This window comes from Cannabis sativa, chromosome 9 (genome assembly GCF_029168945.1).
Source record: "Cannabis sativa cultivar Pink pepper isolate KNU-18-1 chromosome 9, ASM2916894v1, whole genome shotgun sequence".
Classification (NCBI taxonomy): Eukaryota; Viridiplantae; Streptophyta; class Magnoliopsida; order Rosales; family Cannabaceae; genus Cannabis; species Cannabis sativa.
This window is the reverse complement of record NC_083609.1, coordinates 29,767,228-29,789,197: the sequence shown is the minus strand read 5'-3', so window position 1 is coordinate 29,789,197 and position 21,970 is coordinate 29,767,228. Positions and strand designations below refer to the sequence as shown.

General features: G+C 31.7%; 1 protein-coding gene across 1 annotated transcript; it reads left to right on the top strand.

The window, feature by feature from the left end:
• Nucleotides 1–345: 345 nt before the first annotated feature.
• Nucleotides 346–1,355, top strand: LOC133030779 (uncharacterized). The gene is made up of 3 exons (XM_061103656.1): nt 346–693; nt 772–864; nt 948–1,355. Exons 1-3 carry the CDS (start codon nt 535–537, stop codon nt 1,071–1,073), a joined length of 378 nt encoding a protein of 125 aa, XP_060959639.1. The 5' UTR covers nt 346–534; the 3' UTR covers nt 1,074–1,355.
• Nucleotides 1,356–21,970: the final 20,615 nt, after the last annotated feature.

Below are 21,970 nucleotides of genomic sequence, written 5' to 3'. Positions count from 1 at the left end.
GAATGGTCCTGAATACTTAACAATTTGTTTATGCTTTTAATATTTCATATACACTACTTGTTATATATATAGCTAGCTTTAAAGTTTGTTTGTTAATGGTGTAGACATGGCGAACTCGGAATCAGGATCTGATTCGGGAGCAGAAAATGAGTGTCCAACCACAATACCTACACGAGGGCCGACGCAAATGAATGAAATATCCAAACTAATGGATCAGGGCAAAAGAGTGGCCCTCGAAGTTAATGATAAAGGTCAATACTGTGGAAAAAGTTATGCGAAGCTCGTATCCACTCTAGGAGTAAGATGTCGGCAGACAATAGGGTTGGCCTATAAAAACTGGAAAGAAGTCAACCTGACTCTGAAAAATAAAGTTTGGAAAGACATTCAGGTAAGCTGTTATTTGTTAGAATTTTAATTTGTTTTTCTATTACTCCAAATGTTGACTCTAACCGTGTTTATTTTCCTTCAAAATAGACGGGGTTCATTGTGCCGGACTCCTTCAAACATGATTGTATCATCCTAGCTGGGAAGTTAATGAAAGACTTCAAGAATAGGATGACAAAAGACATCATAATGCCCGCGTTGAAAGAGAATGATCTGGGACGACTGGCACAAGTCCCTGAAAAGCACCCCGAGATCGACGCTGCTGATTGGTGCAAATTTGTTGAAAGTCGACTAACTCCTGAATTTCTGGTGCGCTAATTATATTAACACTAAGATAAACTCTTAAATACAAGTACTTGTATCTAATGTATTTTTTTGGCATTGTAGGAATTGAGTAAGGTGCAACGTGAACGTTCCTCAAAAATTCAATCCAGACATCGAAGTGGTCGGAGTGGAATGGTGAACGTACGGGAAGCTGTGGTAAGTAATACTTAAAATTTAATGTGCTATAATGTGCTATACAATTTAATTGGTACTCATTTCATTGTTATAACGTTATGTAGAAAAAGGACCTCGAAGTTGCAGATCCCCCCCGCCACCGTGTTTGGATTAAATCTCGCACCAAGAGTAGAAAACTTGTCTCTGATTACGACAAGGAAATTGCAGAGAAGATAGTAAGTATATATTAATCCTTAATTGAGTTCTACTCATGAGTTAGTGTATATAATTCATATACTAATTGCTTGAATATATGCGTGCATTAGGCTCAATTAGAGGAGAAGCTTAGTCAGGGCCAAATTCAGGTCCAGGGCCAAAATGATATCCTGACGCAGGCGCTCGGGACACCAGAGCATCCTGGACGTGTCAGGGCTGCTGGGTATGCTATTACTTCAAATGTTATTTATTTAGTTACACAAATAAAATCGTTGCTAATTTGCATTTTATGATTTGTAGGTTCCTGACCAGGGCATCTCAACTGTTCGGTAGGAAGAAAAGGGAAGTGTCTGATGTTGTGACTCGGCAAGCGAAGGAGATTGAAAAATTAAAAGCCGAAGTCCAATCCCTTAAGCAGCAGAGGAACGCTGCCGAACAAGAGGAAGAAGGAGAGGTGGCTGGTGAGGCGTATGTTCCACAACCATACGCTCCTCAGGATGAGGTACAACCACAAATTTATGCTGAGGAGTTTATTTCCCTCAACGACCAAGGTATCCTATACAATTTTGATGACCATGCGGCCCTTAATCAGCAAGTACATCTCTGCTCTGACAACATCGACAATATTGTGGCCCGAGGGTATTTGTACGAGCATGTGGGTATGATCAAAGTTCACTGCCAGGAGTACGATGATTCACATGCCCGGATTATGGTTTCGGAAATCCTGCAAGAGGACTCTGAAATCCCAGTCCCAATTGAAGAGTGCAGATATGTTAGGGACGTATACCAGATGTTCCTTCCTTGGCCTAAACACTTAATTTTAACAATCGAGGTAACTTCTCAACTCAAATTAATTATTAATGATTAGTGGAGTTTGAATATCTTCAATATTCATCCGTAGTGAAGTAGGTTCTACGAATATATGTGCTGCGGTGGGATGGATGAACAAACTACTGTTATATATGTGTTATTTGTCGTTATACAGCCATGTTCAAAATTTTTGGGGTCATTCAATTACAACCGTTATGCTGCCGAAATTTCGGTAGAATTTGGATAAAATTTGATATATATATATATATTATGTTCTGTTTTGTTTAGGGTCCACTCGCTCAACCGCCCTCAAGACGTGATGCGTCAAAGGGGAAAGCTCCGATGCTTTCTCCACAAGGCCGTGGTGCACGGGAAGATGACTTGTTCACGGAAGAGAAGATGGCGTTGATCCCTAATTCGCTAAAATGGATGATTCATGAATTCCTAAGGCTCAAAGATAAACGTGATATAATCATAATTCTTGTCCCCCGAGGATTCATTGCAGCGCGTACCCAGATCACGTTATCTGGAGAGGATTTGCATCAGGTTGCTACGTGTGACTACATCGGCAACCAGGGAATGCTGTTTGGAATGATGTATACTCTTCTTTAATCTAATTAACCTTATATCAAATTATAGTTAAATTATTATAAGGCACTAACAATTTTTTTGGCAGGCACATATGGGAGAGCATCAACGGTCTGAGAAAATTTTTCAAGTTTTACGACCCAGAGCTTCTCACAGTGCATGGGATCAACGATGAAGAACAGAGTCAGTCTTTTGACGATGCGGCAAGACGATTGGCTAATTGGTTATCATTAATGAACAACAACCACCAAATGTTCTTTATTCCTTGGAATATCGGGTAAACTTTATTAAATTCTTTAGTGCTAATTGTTCATTTCTATATTATGTCTTCAAATTATTTTTATACTATCTTACTTATATTCCAATATAATTTTCTAGGATGCATTGGACGCTAGTGGTGGTTACGCCAAGGAAAATTATCCATTTAAACCCTATAAGTGGCCGCCCAATTCCCGAAGTAATAGAACAAATGATCGGAAGGTAATAATTTAATGACTTCTTATGTAACGAATTTAAATTAACTAACGAATTGAAATGCTAATATAATTTTCCCAAACAGGGAATTCATGTATATAGGGAACGCACATGACTATCTTGGCCCGTTGCAAGGAATTAACCAAGCAAACTGTCCAAGACAACCTAAAAGCCAAGAATGCGGTTTTTATGTTTTGAAATATATCACTGACATCGTCGCACGTGCCAACCCCAGCCGTTACATACAAGATCAAAAAGCTGTAAGTTTTAATTATTGATTATAGTATATAAATTCTATAATAACAAATATATAATATACATATACATAAACTAATATAATTTTTTAATTTTTTTAACAGTTTGGGGGTAAGAAGCAATACGATCCAAAAACAGAATTGTTACCACTACAGCGAAAGTGGATCGAACAATTGATGGCGGTGATTCACGGTGACGATTGAGGTTGAAAGGTCGAAGAATTTTTCTTCATTATGTAATTTTTATAGATTAACTTGTAGTTAGATTTATTAACTTATTAATATTTTTAACTAATTTTACATTAGTGTTTGTGTAATATTTAATTACTTTTATAAAATTAAATTATGTTTTTACCTAAATTTAAATAATATTTAATTTAAAATGTAATTAATATATAATTAAATTAAATAAATATGTAATTTAAAATTTAAATAAATATGTAATTGAAATTAAATAAAATAATATATAAATTAATAAATATATAATTAAAATTATATAATTAAATTTAAAAAAAATGAAAAAAACTGAAATTCGCATACATATGGCGTCGGTTCCTACGCCACATATGGCGTCGGTTATTGGCTGGGAACCGATGCCATATGTACCCCTATGGCGTCGGTTCCCAGCTAATAACCGACGCCATAGGGGTACATATGGCGTCGGTTCATATAAACCCTTTAGCGTCGCCCTGATCAGCGTCGGTAGCGAATTTCGCAAAAACCGACGCTGAAAGGGCTTAAAAATCGCCTCTAAAGGGGATTTTTTTAGTAGTGATAAGTTTGAGAGTGCAGTTCCAAGTTCTAAGAGTGGATTCAACAAGGAATTAATAAGTTAGGGATTTACTTAGTAAATTCGGTTGAACTTATTGGAAGCTCAGCAATATAGATCCCTGGTCCCCATTCTAGTTGAGACCATACTGTTTGTAAGACTCAATAATTGATTTATGATTAGTCAATTATAATTCTAAAAGTTAGACTATGTCTAATTTGTGAATTCTCACTAAGAAAGGATGAAATTGTAAAGAAAAGAGTTTCTAGGTTTATTTATTAATTAAGAGACTTTGTATGTCTAATTAATAATTATATTAAATGACAATATTATTTAATAATCTATTTTAGTTATTAAATAATCAGTTTTGGCATTTAAATAGTTAGAATTGGAAAAATGGTATTTTTGGGAAAATAGAAATAAAATTGTGGAAACTGCAAAACCCAAGTGAGGCCCAAGTCACACCATAGCCGGCCACTACTTTGTGTTTCCCAATTATTATTTTCAACTTTTTAATTGCCAAGTAATTACTAACCTAAACCTAGTAGTTATCTATAATAGGAAAGTGGTGGATCACACCAAATAAGGCAGTTAATCAATTACTCAGTAAATGAGGAAACTGTTTATTTTGGAAAGTTGAGCTTCCCTTTTCCTTATATATAGCAGCCCTCCTCTCTTCCTCTTGAATGCTTGATCATACACGAAACACACTAAGAAAAGAGAGAGAGAATTTAGAAATCCTTTGTGAGAGAGAAGTGCCCACACACAACAAACAGTACCTCAATCATAGATTGGAAGACTGTGAAGGATCACATCTATCTGAAGGACATTCGGGCTCAGATCTTGATTATACTCTGCAACAGAAAGGAATCAAGGGTTAGAGATCTGAGTGGAAGGAGACACATTATTCCGCTGCCATCACTGTAAGGTTTCTTAACTTTTTATGGGTTTTATTTATCGTTTTAGAAATTCATATTTAGGTTGTTAAATCAACATACTTGTGAGTAGATCTAAGATCCTGGTAAAATTAATTCCAACATGTATTTCACTCATATCTTTAGAAAAGAGAGTCTTTGTTTTGTAGAGAAGAGTTTGTTCGACTCTTACTCTGTTTATTTGTATTTTGTATTGTCTTGAGTTTGTATTCAAGTCTAGAAAGAAGAAGAACAACAGTGGTACCTTCGCGAGAAGGTTTTACAAAGCTTTCTGGATATTGCTTTTCAAGTCTTGCATCGGGAGGAAGCAAGCACTCTTCAAGGAGATCGAAGGGAGTTCGTGCACTTGAAGTTTCAGCAAGATTCGATTAGAAGATAGAATACATCAAGCTTGTGGCATATAATAGGAGAGAGTCTATTTATACATAAATCATTTACTTTGTATTTTGAGATCTATCTAATGAATCTTATCTCTGGGTATGGCCCCGTGGACTAGTAACAATTTGAAAGGATTGTCGAAACCACATACAAAAACGTTGTGTGTTTTTTCTTTTCTGCACTGTTTGTTTTTCTGGTTTCTTCTGGAGTTACAGAGTTGTCTTCTGCAGCTACTATAAAACTATTTCAGTACCAGTTTCATTATTTCGCATTTAATTAAGTAATAAAACTTGGAATATTAAAATATAGAATTTCAATTCTTTTTCTCTTTTTTCTACATTTTATTAATAACAATTTTATTCAACTCTATTTTTTTCTCCTTTTTACATATATTTTTTAATCATATTAAATCTAAATTAATTTGAAAAAAAAAATAACAAAACCATAAATGATCACGTGATTTTTTAAAGTTGAAATATAGAGATACGTAAAATTAAAATATCAATAATCACGTAGTTTTTTTAAAATATATATGTACAAATAAATCACATGTCATTTAACAAAAATTTTGTTAAATATTTTTAACTAAATTTTAACTCACATAAACCTATTATATATTTATATATATATGGAAAACTTCTTAATGAGTATTACCCATGAATGGTTACTAAATAAATTTAACTATAAATATTAATTTTAAAAATATCAAACCATCGAATTTTGATCTAATAACGAATAATGAAATCAAAAATTTATATGTATAGTCTCAATAATAGTTAAGTTTTTGACCTCCAAAGTGATGGTTCTGAGGAAGATTTTTCGACAAAGATTTGCATCTAAAATCATAAAATTAAAATAAAAACTTTATAAAAAAATAAATAATTCAGATTAAAGAAATATATTTTTTCCAAAAAAATAAATTCATAGAACTTAAAAGGAAAGATACAATTTAGTTGAGATAAAAATCATAAAATTATATAAAATCCAAGATTATTGATACAATTTCAAATTAAACATATACATCACACAAAGAAAATTTAAAGGAATTAAAAAAAATTTAAAGATACAACCATTTTGCAAGATGAAAAAAAAATGAAAAATTAAAAACTCTTACGCTATATGAAATCAAGATAGGTGACGTACAATGCATTCAATTATTTGTCGAATGTCTTCCTTGGGATAGACTATGTCAAGACTTAGTAGGAGAAAAAAATTACTGCAGATATGATATTTGATTGTGGAATTATTTGATATATACGTGCAAATTATATAATTTTTTGTAAGTATGAGAAAAAAATTATTCTACTATATATGTAGTGAAAAATCGTGTTTTTGCAAATGTCAATTATATATAAGAAAATATAAAACTGTATGCATCTGCAGAAGCAGAAAGTAATTCTGCTACTGCAGAAACTCGTTTTGCAATGACAAAACAGAACAGGCAGAATATAAAATATTTGCAGAAAAATAAATAACTTGACACAAGAGCTTTATACGTGGTATCAGTGTTCTCCCGAACATTCCTAGTCTACGGGGCCACGCCCAGAGAATGAAATCAATTAATAAAGTATCAAAATTACAAAGACAATTGACTTAAACAAGTTAAGACTCCCTCTAAAGTATTGTCGCAATCCTTTGTAATCCACTTTATGAATCTGACTTCTTGAAACACCTTCAAGCCCGAACTCCCTTCGACTTTGAAGTGTGAGTGCTTACTTCCTCCCGAAGTAAGGCTTCAACAAGTCTTCTCCCGAAGACCAAGTGCTTACTTCCTCTCGAAGTAAGGCTTTATCAAATCTTCTCTCGAAGACCAATCTCTTGTTCAGTCAAGTAGTTCTTCACAACCTCTAGGACAGAGTAAGAACAGAAATAGACAACTAGAACCTAGATGAACAACTAGGCTCTCACAAAACAAAGAAAAACTCTCTTCTCTCAAATAAGATAAGTACAAAAAATGATTAATGGAAGAGCTAATTCGAATGGCTGCTCTCTAGGCTCTATTTATAGAGCATAGAAACCTTAGAGACAGTCACAAGATCGAATCTACAGCTATACAAAAACTTTCCTAAGAAAACATGATCTGCAGCATCAGATTCGGATGCTGACGCAGCAGATCAGACCAGAAACGGGAAACTTGCTAAAGACCGATCCTCTATGAATGCTTGATTCTTGCCAAAAACAGATTAGATATTCTGATTGTATCAAGATACAATGGAAAACAATAAGGAAAGGAAATAATCAAAGTTTTCCTAAAAAAGACAACTTTCCAAAAGAGAATTGCTTCTCTTTTAAGAAGTTTCCAAACAAAGGAAAGTTCAGCTGAAAAGTGCAACTTTCCTAACAAGGAAAAGAGCAACTACAAACTGAATTAACAAGGTAAGAATTCGGTTATGAATGCACAAGAATCTTACCATAAAAGGAAAAATTATTTTGTCAACTAACTTGCCAAAAAAGGACTTTACAATCTCCCCCTTTGGCACTTTAGATGAACAAAATAATTTTTAACACAAAGTACCTGCAAGTTAAAGTTAGCAAGAGCAAATAGCTACTCCCCCTGAGTAACACAAACGAATATCACAAATAACACAATAAACAAGCTAACTTTTAACAAAAGATGTTCACAAGTACTAACCACAACTCCCCCTGAAAAAAGGGTCCAGAGTTGGGCGAAACAAATAGTTTAAAAATCAAATACTTCTCCCTCTTTTTGTTTATCGGAGGGCCAAATGAAACAAAGAAAGATAAATAGAAATATGTCCAATCAAAAGCAAAGAAAACAAAAACTTAGTCTCGGTAGAGTTTGACCAAGGAGGTCAACTGCTTGGACATCTCGTGCTGAAGTTCCTCCATGGCAGCAAGATGATTGTTCACCTGTTGAACTTCATTCTTGACTTCCTGGATTTCTGCAGCAGCAGAACTTGAACTTACAGCAGCAGCAGCTCCAACTTTAGGCCGTTTTTGAAACACACCATCAAAGTATTTCGAAGGTTGGAATGTGGGTCCAGTGATTGGGGGCTCAAGTATTTCATGTGATTGGGCCACATTCTTCTGAGAGGATAAAACCGTAAAGATTAGATTTAGAAAAATAAGCTTAAAGGTTGGCTTTTTACCTCTTCGGAATGAAACAATCTGGTTCAGAACGTGGGAGGCCAAGTCAATTGAAGCTCCAGAGGTGATGCGGTATAAGAATGATGACACATCTTGAGACACTACGGTCTTGTTGGAGTTTGGAACCCAATTGCTAAGAGCAAACCGCATAAGAGATGCATGAGCAAAGGTAAGATGGGTGATTCGAAGACTCTCTCCTGATTTTAATTCAGATCGTGCACCCGTGAGGTCAGAGAGCATCAATTCACGATCCATAGACATCACTGCATTGGAGACATTCTCGGGAAGTTGCAAAGCTTGAGCAATGTCCTTCTCAGAAAAAGAAAACCAATGTCCCCTAACATATACTCTCCGAAATAGTCTAGCGTTCTCATCAAGAAAATCATCAGTGAGATTAGCATAGAAATCCTTAACAATGTTTGCAATGAACCCATTGAACCCAGTGAGAGTGTTTTCCCATTGATGAAATTGAATAAACTTAACAATACCATAGACCCGATGAGCATGCAAATCATAGTTCCTCTCACATTCAAACTTACATGTTGCATATAAATTCCAGTCACGTTCATTATCACGATAATAAAATCGAGGGCAGTGAGAAAGAGTTGAAGGAACATTACCAGGAGAAGGTTCTTCCATTGGCTGCTTGCCTTTGGCAGCAGCAGAAGCCTTTGCTGCAGAAGCAGATTTGGACAAATGAGGCTCTGGCTCGAGTTCAGTGTCCTCACTGTCAGACGAACCTCCCATGTCCTCTGGATTCTCCTTCTCGGAATGGAGAGAAATTGATTTGTCAGAGGAGACTTCCATTGGATCTTCTTCTTCTGAACTTGAAGAAACTGATGGAGGATTGGACTTAAGCTTCTTCTTGGCTGGACGCACTAGCTTATCACGACTTCGAGAGGCTCGAAGTTCCTTCTCAGCAGAGGCTTGCTGGGCTTGAGTTCGAGTAGAAGGACCGGTTGGAGTGGTGGCAGGAACTGATGCAGCAAGAGGAGCAACTGCTAAAGGTGGAGGAGATTCCTTCGAAGATTCAGACGAAGAAGTCCAGGTTCGATAAGGTCTCACAGATTTGCGAGCCACTTGCTTGGGATGCGTTTTGGTTTCTCGGGTTGAGATTCATGTTGGGGAAGCGATGAATTGTTGGGTTTTATGCCCTAAATAAAACTCTTTACGATCTGATTAGTTATCAATATAAGAAATTTGAAGTGATTGATGTTTGCATGAATTTTACATGCTAATGGTTTAATATGTTTATTACATTTACACACAGAATCAATTAAATCCAGATCATATGTTTATTCACAATTACAGTATCGTCAACACAGTGGAATGTGATTGTGATCATATGAATAAAAAGTATAGGTCCGTGTTTCATCAGTGTTATTGGATTTACACTAATGTGATAATCAGCGATGATGTGTACTTACACTTGGAGTAAGTGTTATGTTCTTTCTAGGACATTAGTGAAGTATACTAGTTTCGAATGTATGGAGTATACATTGGACTAGACCAATATTGCAACTAAGTTAAGATATTACAAACTTACCGTTATATATATCTTTCCAAGTCAATATCAGTAGTTGATCTTAAGATTAAAAGAATCTAAATCCTGATATGCTTAGACTCAACTCAGGAGTGCTATTCATGTTCTTTGATTTATTAGTTAAGCCTACTTTTGGGTCAGGGTGATATGTATATTTTGGGAACATGATAGTATGATTGAGTGGGACTGCTGAACATAAATATGGAATCTATAGCTTCTACTGGTGTATAGAAGTTAAGTGATGATTCCCTTCGAGCTTAGCAAATAGAAGTAAATGGATGAGCTCTTGTTTAACTGACTAATTATTAGATCACTAAACACCATTTACAGGTAGCTAAGTGTTTTAAGGGGAAAAATACATTGAGGGGTGAGAACGGTAAAGAAATCCCATCTCGATGTAGATGATCTATATAGAGGATCTTTAAATCACAATAAGATTATAACAATGGTTAAATGAGATAGTATATTGATATCGTGGAACATATAATATGCTCTATATAAGTCTGAGAGTGCAATTCTAAGCTCTAAGAGTGGATTCAACGAAGAATTAATAAGTAGGAATTTACTTGGTAAATTTGGTTCACTTATTGGAAGCTCAGCATATGGATCCACGGTCCCCATTCTAGTTGAGAACATTCTACTTGTAAGACTCATTAATTGATTCGTGATTGATCAATTATAATTCTAAAGTTAGACTATGTCTAATTTTATGAATTTTCACTAAGCAGGGGTGAAATTGTAAAGAAAAGAGATTCTAGGTTTATTTATTTATTAATGGACTTTATATGTCTAGTTAATAATTAAATTAAATGACAATATTATTTAATAATCTATTTTAGTTATTAAATAATTAGTTTTGGCATTTAAATGGTTAGAATTTGAAAATTGACGTTTTTGAGAAAATAGATATAAAATTTGATAAAAGTGCAAAATCAAGTGGGGCCCATTAACACACCATGGCCGGCCACTATTTGTGGAGTTTTAAATTGATTTTTTCATTATTTTAATGCCAAATAATTCCTAACCTAAACCTAGTAGTTGCCTATAAATAGAAAGTGATGGCTCAGTCAAATTACATGCTTTTCATTAGTTATCTGATAGAAATTTCTCTCTTCAAAAAAACTGAGCCTTCCCTACTATACCTGGCCGAAACCCTCTTCTCTCTTTTCGTCTTCATAAATTTTGACCCTAGTGAAAGAGTAAGTGCCCACACACAACAAGCAGTAACTCAATCATAGATTGTAAGACTGTGAAGGATCAAACTCAAAGAAGAAGGACATTCGGGCTCAGATCTTGATTATACTCTGCTACAGAAAGGATACAAGGGTTAGAGATCTGAGTGGAAGGAGACATTAATTCCGCTGCATCAATGTAAGGTTTTCTTAACTTTATATGTGTTTAATTTATCGTTTTAGAAAGTTCATATTTAGGGTGTTTAAACAACATACTTGTGACTAGATCTAAGATCCTGGTAAAATAAATTTCCAACAACTGGCCTCAGAGCCATGGTAATTGATTTTCTTGCAAGAAATTTGGACTTTAAAACGATTATTTGTTATTTGGATGGTTTCATGTTGTATTGAGTGTTATATGATGATTGATTGATGTTTGTGAATTTTGTGAAAAATAATTGAAATTTTGTTTCTGGAATTATTTTTATTGGATTGTATGGAAAACATTAAGCAAGTTACTTTTTTACAGAACTCAATTTCGATTTAATTTGAATTAGTTATGATTTTTTGAAGATTCGAAAAAATATAAGGTGACTGTGCACCTTCACGCGCGCGCGGAACCGAGTTAACCTCGGTCACACGCGCGTTCAGACAGAATTTTGTCTGAACAACGCGCGCGGATCCTTGTCTGATCCCCCCTACACGCGCGCGAATGCTGCAATCACCCCTGTCCGCCGAGGTTTCTCGGCTAGTCCCTTCAGGGTGCGCTCGCGGACGGTATTCAACGCATAACGTCCGTACAGCTCCCAAATTTTTTGTTTTTCTTCGTTTTTTCATGCTTTTTCAGGGATTTAACTTCCGATTTTTTTATGTAGTTTTGTATTTATATATTTACTATTCCTAATTCAACTCTAATTATCATAATGAATTAATTTAATATTTTTTAAATTTAATTCATGATATTAGTGTAATTTGAATTTGAAATTAGTAAATATCTATCTTTTTGCTTAATTATCTATCTTATTTTTAAATTTGATTAAATCTTATCTTGTTTTTTAAATTTAAGGTCAGATATTAAATTTTTTAAATTAATTTTTTTTTTAAATATTTTGACCTTATTTAAATTTAAAATAAGATAACTATAATCATGTAATTTTAAATAGATGTAAGATATTTTGCTAACTTTTAAATTTTGTTATTTTCTTTATTTAAATTAAATTTAAAATCTGAAAAAGATATTTAATTTATCTTTTTTAATTTTTATTTAATTTTTATTTATAAAATAACATTTAATTTTTAAAAGTAGTTAGCAAATTTTGAAATGATATTTAGGTTAGTTGAAACCTAATTTTTCAAAATTGTAGGTTTAATTTTAAATATTTTTTTTTAATAATTTCGAAATTTAAATTAATAATATTTTTTTTTATTTTCGAAATTAAATAAATTTTTTTCGAAAATTAAATTTTATTTTATTTTTTTATTTTATTTTGGAAAATAAATTATTATTATTATTTATTTTATTTTTCAAAATTAAATATTCATTTTATTTATTTATTTAATTATTTTAATTTTCTAAATTTATTTATTTAAAATTAAATAAATCCTACTTCCAACTATCCAGCTAACCTTGTTGCAGGAGTATGTGGTTTTAGCTTGCATGTAAGTTTTCAAAACGTATTATTACTTGATTGCAAATAGCCATGGTTACCTTTTTGCCAGATCTATTGATCTGATGGCTCCCTTGGTCAAGTTAATAATTTGTAACAGGTAAATTTTACAATCTTCTTTCATCTGTGTATGACCTAGCAACATGATAGGATCCATCCATGTGTGTACCTGTGTGAGCCTATGTGTTTATTTTATTATATAGATGCATATTGGACCTATTCAAGTAATAACGGTTATTCATTTTAAGGTTAAATTCCTCTCTTTTGGGCCTTGTGTGAGAGTTGGGAGCCATAGAAGTGGGTACAACATACTGAACCCAGCACCCCCTCACATGAACTACCCCAATTGTGAAGGCCCATTTGCCTGATTTGAATAACTGTACTAGGTTAATTATATTAGTTTGACCTAATAAAATTGAATTAGCAACATAATTAACTTTTAAAATATATGAAAATTTATTTTCATTTTAATATTTTAAAGTTAATTTTAAGAAAAACACATTTAGTTTTAGATATTTTTTTCTAGACAAACTATTTGTATTTTTCTTGTATTTAATTAAATAAAGAATTTTAACTAACTAGATTCTTTCTGGAGCTTATTTAATTAAATATTCTTATTTAAGTTATAAATTAGTTGTATCAACTGATTTTTCTTATCTAACTTAAATTTGAATATTTTATTTAAATTTTAAATCAAGTTGAGGAATCCTAGGCATTAGTTATTAAAGATTCTTAAGATATTTTTTTAAGTTAATATCTTTTCGAATATTAACTTAAATGGTATCTTCAAATTAAGTGGATATAACTTAATTTTGATATTTAATTAAATTTAAATTTGAAATTATTTAAGTTCTAGATTTTTCTAAACAACTTAAATTAGATATTTTTCAAATTTTTTGTTGAAAAGATACTTAGTCAAATAAGATATTTTCTAGATAGTTATTTATAGACTACTTATTATTTCTAATTTTTAAATAGGAAAATATCATACATTGTGAAATTAATTATTTAAATAATTAATTTTGGTACAATTTTATTTAAGTATATTTTTTCCTAGTATTAAACTAGAAATTAATAATTAAGCCTTCTCTACACTTAATTATTATTTCTTGAATTTTAATACATTTAATTAACTTGAAAAATTTAAATATCTAACTTGATTCTCATCATGATACTTACATATTTATTTTTCATGACACTTAATTAAATAGAAAATTATTTTAAGTTGAAATTTAATTTTTCAACCTAGTTTTAAATAATTTTCAATATATATATATTTTTTCTTTATTTTATTAATCAATTTCGAAAATTGCATTTTATTTATGCAATATTTTTGAATTTATCCTGAAAAATAGATTGAGTTGTAAATTAATTATTTATTTTAATTAATTCTTGGACCAACTTAAATCAATGATTTTTTCCATCTATTGATTAATTTAAAATAAATGAATTAAAATATGTAATTAGAAATTGGATTAATTAGTCAAAAGAAAATCTAGATAGGTGATATTTTTGAAATTTGTATATTTTTTTTTATAATTTAATTTTTCGAATACAATAAATATATTCTCAAGGAAATTTTTAAGTTGCTAATTAATTTATATTAATACAACTTAAATTAATTTCCTTAATATTTATATTTAAGATTACTACTAAGACGGAAATAATTAATTTTATTTCAAATCACCATCTAAGTATAATTTTATAAATATTATAATAAATTCTTATTTTTTGATTTTTTTTTTTAATTCTAAATTCAAATTTAATGAGTATATTTATTAGAATAATAAAGAAAATACATTTTAAAGAATGAGCTTTATTATTATTAAGATATTCGATCTCCATTGTTGGTTTTACATCGCGTTTGTTTTAGTGAGTAATCCTCCCTAATGGAGGAACGTTCATTAGCAATTTCGCACCGTTTAATCTCGAAAGATAAGTAGTTTGTAAGTGTTTTATATGGTATAGATCACCCTAATGGTGGCGACCATATTTGACTTGCAAATTGCGAAACAATGGTAGTAGCTCATAAGATAGAATAGCCTTGACTCTCGCCTAAACGGGACAACGCTGGATTCCAATCTTGATCGAATAAAAGGTTGCTAGAATGTTTAACATTTTAGATGACCTGACAACTCTATTCAATAGATGGTAGCTTTGACTCTCGCCTACACGGGACGCTGATATCAGTTTATTGAACAACCTTGGAAATTATTTAGGATTGAATTTTTTAAGTATTTTCTCATATCATTCCTACTTGCTATGTGCTTATAATTTCTGAATTGATTTTGTGTAAACCATTATTAATTTTTATTATTTTGTAGTATCCCGTATTATCAAAAATGAATCCCATGTTATCACTGTTGACTGAAAATAAGCTGAATGGATCTAACTTTACTAAGTGGAATGAGAACATTAATATTGCTCTCATAGGAGAAAGTGCCTTGTTTGTTTTAACTGAGCCGTCACCTGAAGTGCCTGGGGACAATGCATCCAAAGCTGTGAAAGAAAAGTATGAGCGTTGGAAGAAAGCAAATGACAAAGCTGTATACTTTATGCTTTCCAGCATGGTTGACACCCTCAAAACTCGGTTTTCTAAAACGGAGAAGGCTGCTGAAGTTATGACGAAGTTAAATGAGCTATTCGGTAAGGCATCACTTCAGTCACGCTTTGACGCGACTAAGAAGTACATTAGTGCACGGATGGAACCTCATCAAAACGTGCGTGACCATGTTCTCCTCATGTCGAGTTATTTCCAAGAAGCCCAGGATCATGGTGCTGAAATGGACAGTGCTACTCAAGTAAGCCTTATCTTGAATAGCCTGACTCCAGCATTTCTACCATACACATCAAATTATGTCATGAATAAGAAGGAAATTGACTTTCATGAATTAGTCAATGACCTTCAAACTTATGAAAATTTGATTGGAGAACCTAAGAAGAAAGGGAGTAAACCTCATAATCCTGGGAATGGTAATGGGACGAACAAAACTGAAGCAAATGTTGCCTCTACTTCGAAACCCAAATCGAAGAAGAAGTGGAAGAACACCAAGAAGCGAACAAAAGCCATGAAGCATAAAAAGGCTGCTCCTTCTGGTGATGCTACACTTAAGGGAAAGTGTTTCTACTGCAATGAGAAAGGTCATTGGAAACTGCAATGTCCTAAACTTCTTGCAAAGAAACAAGGTATTTCTATTTATAAACTTTAAGAGTTTTAGTGAATCATTATCCAATTGGATTTATGATTCTGGACTAACTTTGTTTATTTGTTTTCTTCTTCTTATAGGCCAAGCTACTTGAACTCAGATGAGTTGGATCGGAAAGCTGGACCAAGGGTGAAATCGTCCAGATGAAGATGAAGCTCTTCAATTTATTTTTGAATTAATTGTTTTAGTTTAAAGACAATTTGGATTTCAAATTTTAGTTAGGGATATTTATCCCTGTTTTTCTCATATTGTTGCAATACATTTTTTTATTATTAATAAAAAAAATTTATTTTCGAAATTCAACAATTGCAATTTATTTGATTGAGCTTCATTTACTTTATCTTCATTAATTATTACCACATTATATTTATATGTTTGTATGTGTAAGTATTTTTATTATTGATGCAAATTCTATAATATTTACAACTCTTCATAGAGTTATATTAAATAAACACTAGAAACTATTTCTATGTTTATTAATAATTGTTTATTCTAATACAATTATTAAGAATTTGTTTAATAAAAGGATCTTTTGATCTGATAGGGGTGGAGAAAAGTTAAGAAAACTATGCAGTTCAACGATCTTTTATATCTAATGAACTCTGGATAGTATTCAACATTCAACTCCACATAAACTCTATCACACTTAGAGAATTATGATCTTTACAACCTTTAGGGGTGGATCATAATCTCTATATACTTAGGGGTGGAGATTATCCATAGTACCCTATATGTATATACTTAGGGGTGGAGTATATTCCACAATTCCCTATGTAACACATATTTTCTTTAAACATGGAAGAAATATAATGAGTTAGCTATTATCAATATAAATTCTTGATCTTGATTGTATGGTCCATTTCGATTTACTATTGTAAGTAAGAGTTTGATACCTATGAAAGTTCTTTGTTAAAGTTTCACACTACATTAATTGAGTGGGAGAATTTTAAAATTACATACCCATCTTCATTAGGTTGATACTTGTGATAGGTACTTAAGAACACTATTGAAAAGCAAATCTAACCATACACAAGGATAGGTATAACTTATCAGAATTATGAGAATAAGATAAAGAACTCTAGTTCAGTCTATTCGAATAACTTGAACATAGAATTCTTAATCCTCATAAAATTTTATGGTATCTTATTTTTGATTACTTAATCTCTGGCATGTATTTTTCACTTCAAGTACTAGTCTGCTATGTTGATGACTTAGTCTTGACTTAAAGTTTCAGACTAATACAAAAGTCACAACTGGGTAACTCTCCAAGCAATCAGAGGTTAAAAGTATTATTTAACCAGACATCTGCTATTGAGTGCGAGCTATCTGAGATGTAATCAAATAGGGAACATTAGAAGATATTCAAGAAAGATTTATGAAAGTGATCTATATGTTAGATATTAAGGAACTGTGTATCAGTTGTCCTTGTATCTCACCAACTCATTTCGAGATTTCATGAGATGGTTTAATAAGAGTATTACCCTTTGAAAATTTCGAGATATTCTTTTTATTTCGCATCTTTTTCATATATTTCTGAAAATTCTTTGTTAATAAAGCAATCTCATCATCACATTCACTATCAGAATTTTCATTATCAGCAACTTTCAAAGTGATACTTTTACCTTTATCAGCAATGGATTTGGGTTTGTCCTTTTGTTTAATTTGTTGATTTAATTCAAAAGTACGCAAGGAACCCATCAATTCTTCTACCTTCATTGTGCTAAAATCTTTAGCTTCCTCCATTGCCAAAAGCTTAGTATCGAACCTCTCTGGAAGAACTCTAACAATTTTTCTCACAAGAACAGAATCATCAAGTTTTTCACCAAGAGCAAAATATTCAATAGCAATATCAGATAATTTTTCATAGAATTCAGTTAAGGTTTCATTATCCGACATCCTAAGCTCATCAAATTTAGTTTGAAGCATGATAAATCTAGAGCGCTTAACATCAGAAGTTCCCTCAAACTGAGTTTGAAGGATCTCCCAAGCTTCCTTGGCAGAAACACAAGATGATATAAGTTTAATGTAACCTTCACCTACACCGTTAAATATAGCATGCAAGGCTTTGCTATTGTAGGCAGAAAGTTTATCATCTTCAATAGACCATTCCAGTTCAGATTTTATAGTAGTATTACCTCAAGAATCTGTCTCAACTGGAAGAGACCAACCTGATAGAACCATCCTCCAAGCTTTCTCATCTTGAGATTTGATGAAGGCCCTCATTCGAACTTTCCAATAAGGATAGTTAGAATCATTAAGCAAAGGTGGTCTAGAAATGGAACTTCCTTCTACAAAAAATGACATTTTAACACAAAAACGTTATAGGACCACACTAAGAGTTTAGTGTCCCGCTCTGATACCAATTGAAAAACTGTATTTTTGCAAATGTCAATTATATATACGAAAATATAAAATTGTACGCGTTTGCAGAAGCAGAAAGTAATTCTGCTACTGCAGAAACTCGTTTTGCAATGACAAAACAGAACAGACAGAATATAAAATATTTGCAGAAAAATAAATAACTTGACACAAGAGATTTATACGTGGTATCAGTGTTCTCCCGAACACTCCTAGTCCACGGGGCCACGCCAAGAGAATGAAATCAATTAATAAAGTATCAAAATTACAAAGACAATTGACTTAAACAAGTTTAGACTCCTTCTAAAGTATTGCCGCAATCCTTTGTAATCCACTTTATGAATCTGACTTCTTGAAACACCTTCAAGCCCGAACTCCCTTCGACTTTGAAGTGTGAGTGCTTACTTCCTCCCGAAGTAAGGCTTCAGCAAGTCTTCTCCCGAAGACCAAGTGCTTACTTTCTCCCGAAGTAAGGCTTTATCAAATCTTCTCCCGAAGACCAATCTCTTGTTCAGTCAAGTAGTTCTTCACACCCTCTAGGACAGAGTAAGAACAGAAATAGACAACTAGAACCTAGATGAACAACTAGGCTCTCACAAAACAAAGAAAAACTCTCTTCTCTCAAATAAGATAAGTACAAAAAATGATTAATGGAAGAGCTGATTCGAATGGCTGCTCTCTAGGCTCTATTTATAGAACATAGAAACCTTAGAGACAGTCACAAGATCGAATCTACAGCTGTACAAAAACTTTCCTAAGAAAACACGATCTGTAGCATCAGATTTGGATGCTGACGCAGCAGATCAGACCAGAAATGGGAAACTTGCTGAAATCGGGTCCGATCCTCTATGAATGCTTGATTCTTGCCAAAAACAGATTAGATATTCTGATTGTATCAAGATACAATCGAAAACAATAAGGAAAAGGCAATAATCAAAGTTTCCCTAATAAAGACAACTTTCCAAAAGAGAATTGCTTCTCTTTTAAGAAGTTTCCAAACAAAGGAAAGTTCAGCTGAAAAGTGCAACTTTCCTAACAAGGAAAAGAGCAACTACAAACCGAATAAACAAGGTAAGAATTCGGTTATGAATGCACAAGAATCTTACCATAAAAGGAAAAATTATTTTGTCAACTTACTTGCCAAAAAAGGACTTTACATGTAGGAAAAAGACAATAAGATGATAATAGTGAAGAGAGAAAATAAAAAAAAGTGAGCATTCAAAGATAAAAGAAATAATAATATTGAGAATATGATGATAATGGTGAAAAGAGAAAATAAAAAAAATACAGTGAAAGAGAAAAATAACAATAATATTCTTAATTAAATAATATTTTAGAAATATATATATAGTTTATGAGAAAAAGCATCATTTTTTTCACATATCTATATATATAGTACTACGTATATTTATATACTAGGTGAGTTTCCACGTGCAATTGCACGTGTTAAACTCTTCATTTGATTTTTTTATTTTCATTTTTACTGTATAATTAATTGTGATAAAATATAAAATGTGAAATTAAGATTTAATATTTTAAAATGAAGTAAAAAGTGTAAATATATATTATATTGTACAATAATAATTACAAGCTAGTTAATTAATGCTAAGCGTTTTAATTACATATATAACGTGTCCTATATAAGATGCTTATTATTTAAATATATTTTACATAGTATTTATAATATTTGTACATAATTTATATACTTATTTATATTATTTTGCAGATATTTTAAGTATCATTCGTAGTATTTGAAGTGATTGATTCACTATCACTTTCGAGCAGTGAGACAACGTTGTATTTGGTTTGACTCCCACCACTATATGCATCCGCTCTTGCTTTTAAGTAAATAAAAAATTTACTTGTTGTAGAAAGTCTTGCAACCGATGATATGTTTTGATCCTGTTATTAACAATATCATTGAGAAAGATAGTAATATTAATGTATGTTAATGAAGTGAATGAATTTAAGTAGTACAAATTACACTTGGGATGTGAATAAGCTCTTGTGCGGTACAATTTAAAATATTTTCTGCATTTTCGCCGAAGAACGTTGCTATTAGTGAGCCTGTGTGGTCTGTTAGTTGAGCTTGAAAGCGGCACCTAATATATTCAAATAAAAATAAATTTATTTAAGTCACAAATGATGATAATAAGATTTGTGCTAAATTGAGTTAATATAAACCTTGGAATTGTCTCAACAGATAATTCGTTGCAGCTGTAGCAATTAAACATGATGTTTGATTGTCAAGATCTCCTTTTTGACAGCATTTTATGCAAGCCATGTACCAGAAGGGTTGTCTTAAATTCTTGATGGAGATTGATGCATTGATCCAAAAAGTAATTTGCTAATAAAGCATAATATAGTTATTAAAATAAAGTATATAATATTATGTAAAGCCAAAAATAGTTATAAACACTATAAATACTGAGAAACGAAACTAATTAATTAATTAAAAGTTAAATAAAGATATTTTACATACCTCTTGTGGAAGATTTTGAATGCCATTAATAGTAATGATATTATTATATTGAAGAGTTCTTAGAGCAGTTTGGCTTGGGAAGAGTCTCTTCTCATTGATAATGGCAGATAGGTATTCTTCATTGTTAATACTCCTATTAATTTGTAGGATAAAATTATTAGATATATAAGAATTATTTATGGATAGGTGTAATAAAGAATAATTTATAAAAAATAAGTATGAATTAGTTTACCATTGACGAAGCTCATTTATTTGTGGAATATTTGTAAGATTAATGATAAATGAACTCTGTTGCTTGGATGATAAAGATATACCTATTGAATTGTTAAAAAAATATATTATAAGATGTCTTTTAATAATACTAAATAATTAGTTGAAATAATTCTAAACCATTGTGTGGAACAACTTTCAGGCGTATTATAATAGGATTTTGTGGAAGAATTTCACATATTGTTTTTCCAACGGTCTCAGTTAGTTCGTCCCACATAGTTAAAGTTTTTGGTTGCAAGTTGCACAAATATATTTTGTTAAAAAATTAACATAACATATGCAGTAATTTTTAAAAATATAAAACATATTAGTTTTAGACCTTTGATCAACAAGGAGGAATTCTTGAATATTTGCAGGTCCAGATTTTGTGGATTTTTTTTTTTTGGATCAGCACTTTATACAACTGCGAAAATATCTGTAATTAACATTGAAAGAAATATCATTAGTAATTTGACAATAATAATGATTATAAAAAATTAAAATTATATAAATATTACCAACAGAAGTTTTTGTATCAACGCAGGCATCTAGTTGATCAAGATAATACAAGTTGTAGAGATCTTCAAAGTTCCATTGGTTTTCTTCAGTAGTTTCCTCAATTGATGTAGAAGTATTGAGGCTCCATTCAAATTAATTGTCAACAATTCTAAACTCTTATTGTACTGACTTTATATAAGCATTGGAAATTAAGTAGACTTGTGAAACATTTAAGGTATGTCTGAAATGATGGATTGCATTGCCATACAGAGTAGCTTGTATACGATTTTTCTATTTATAATGAATCAGAAATATAGAGAATGATGTAAGAAAGTATTTTTTGTAGAGATTTTATAGCTAATTAATTAATAATTTTATATTTTGTAGCTGAAACAAAATTTACATTTAATTTATATAGTTTATATAGATTTATGAGTTGTA

Excerpts from the sequence above, each read along its gene's own strand:
- LOC133030779 (XM_061103656.1), top strand. The coding sequence starts at position 535 with ATGAAAGACTTCAAGAATAGGATGACAAAAGACATCATAATGCCCGCG. Across the intron at positions 694-771 it reads GACTAACTCCTGAATTTCTG|GAATTGAGTAAGGTGCAACG; the intron begins GTGCGCTAATTA and ends TTGGCATTGTAG. Across the intron at positions 865-947 it reads TGAACGTACGGGAAGCTGTG|AAAAAGGACCTCGAAGTTGC; the intron begins GTAAGTAATACT and ends AACGTTATGTAG.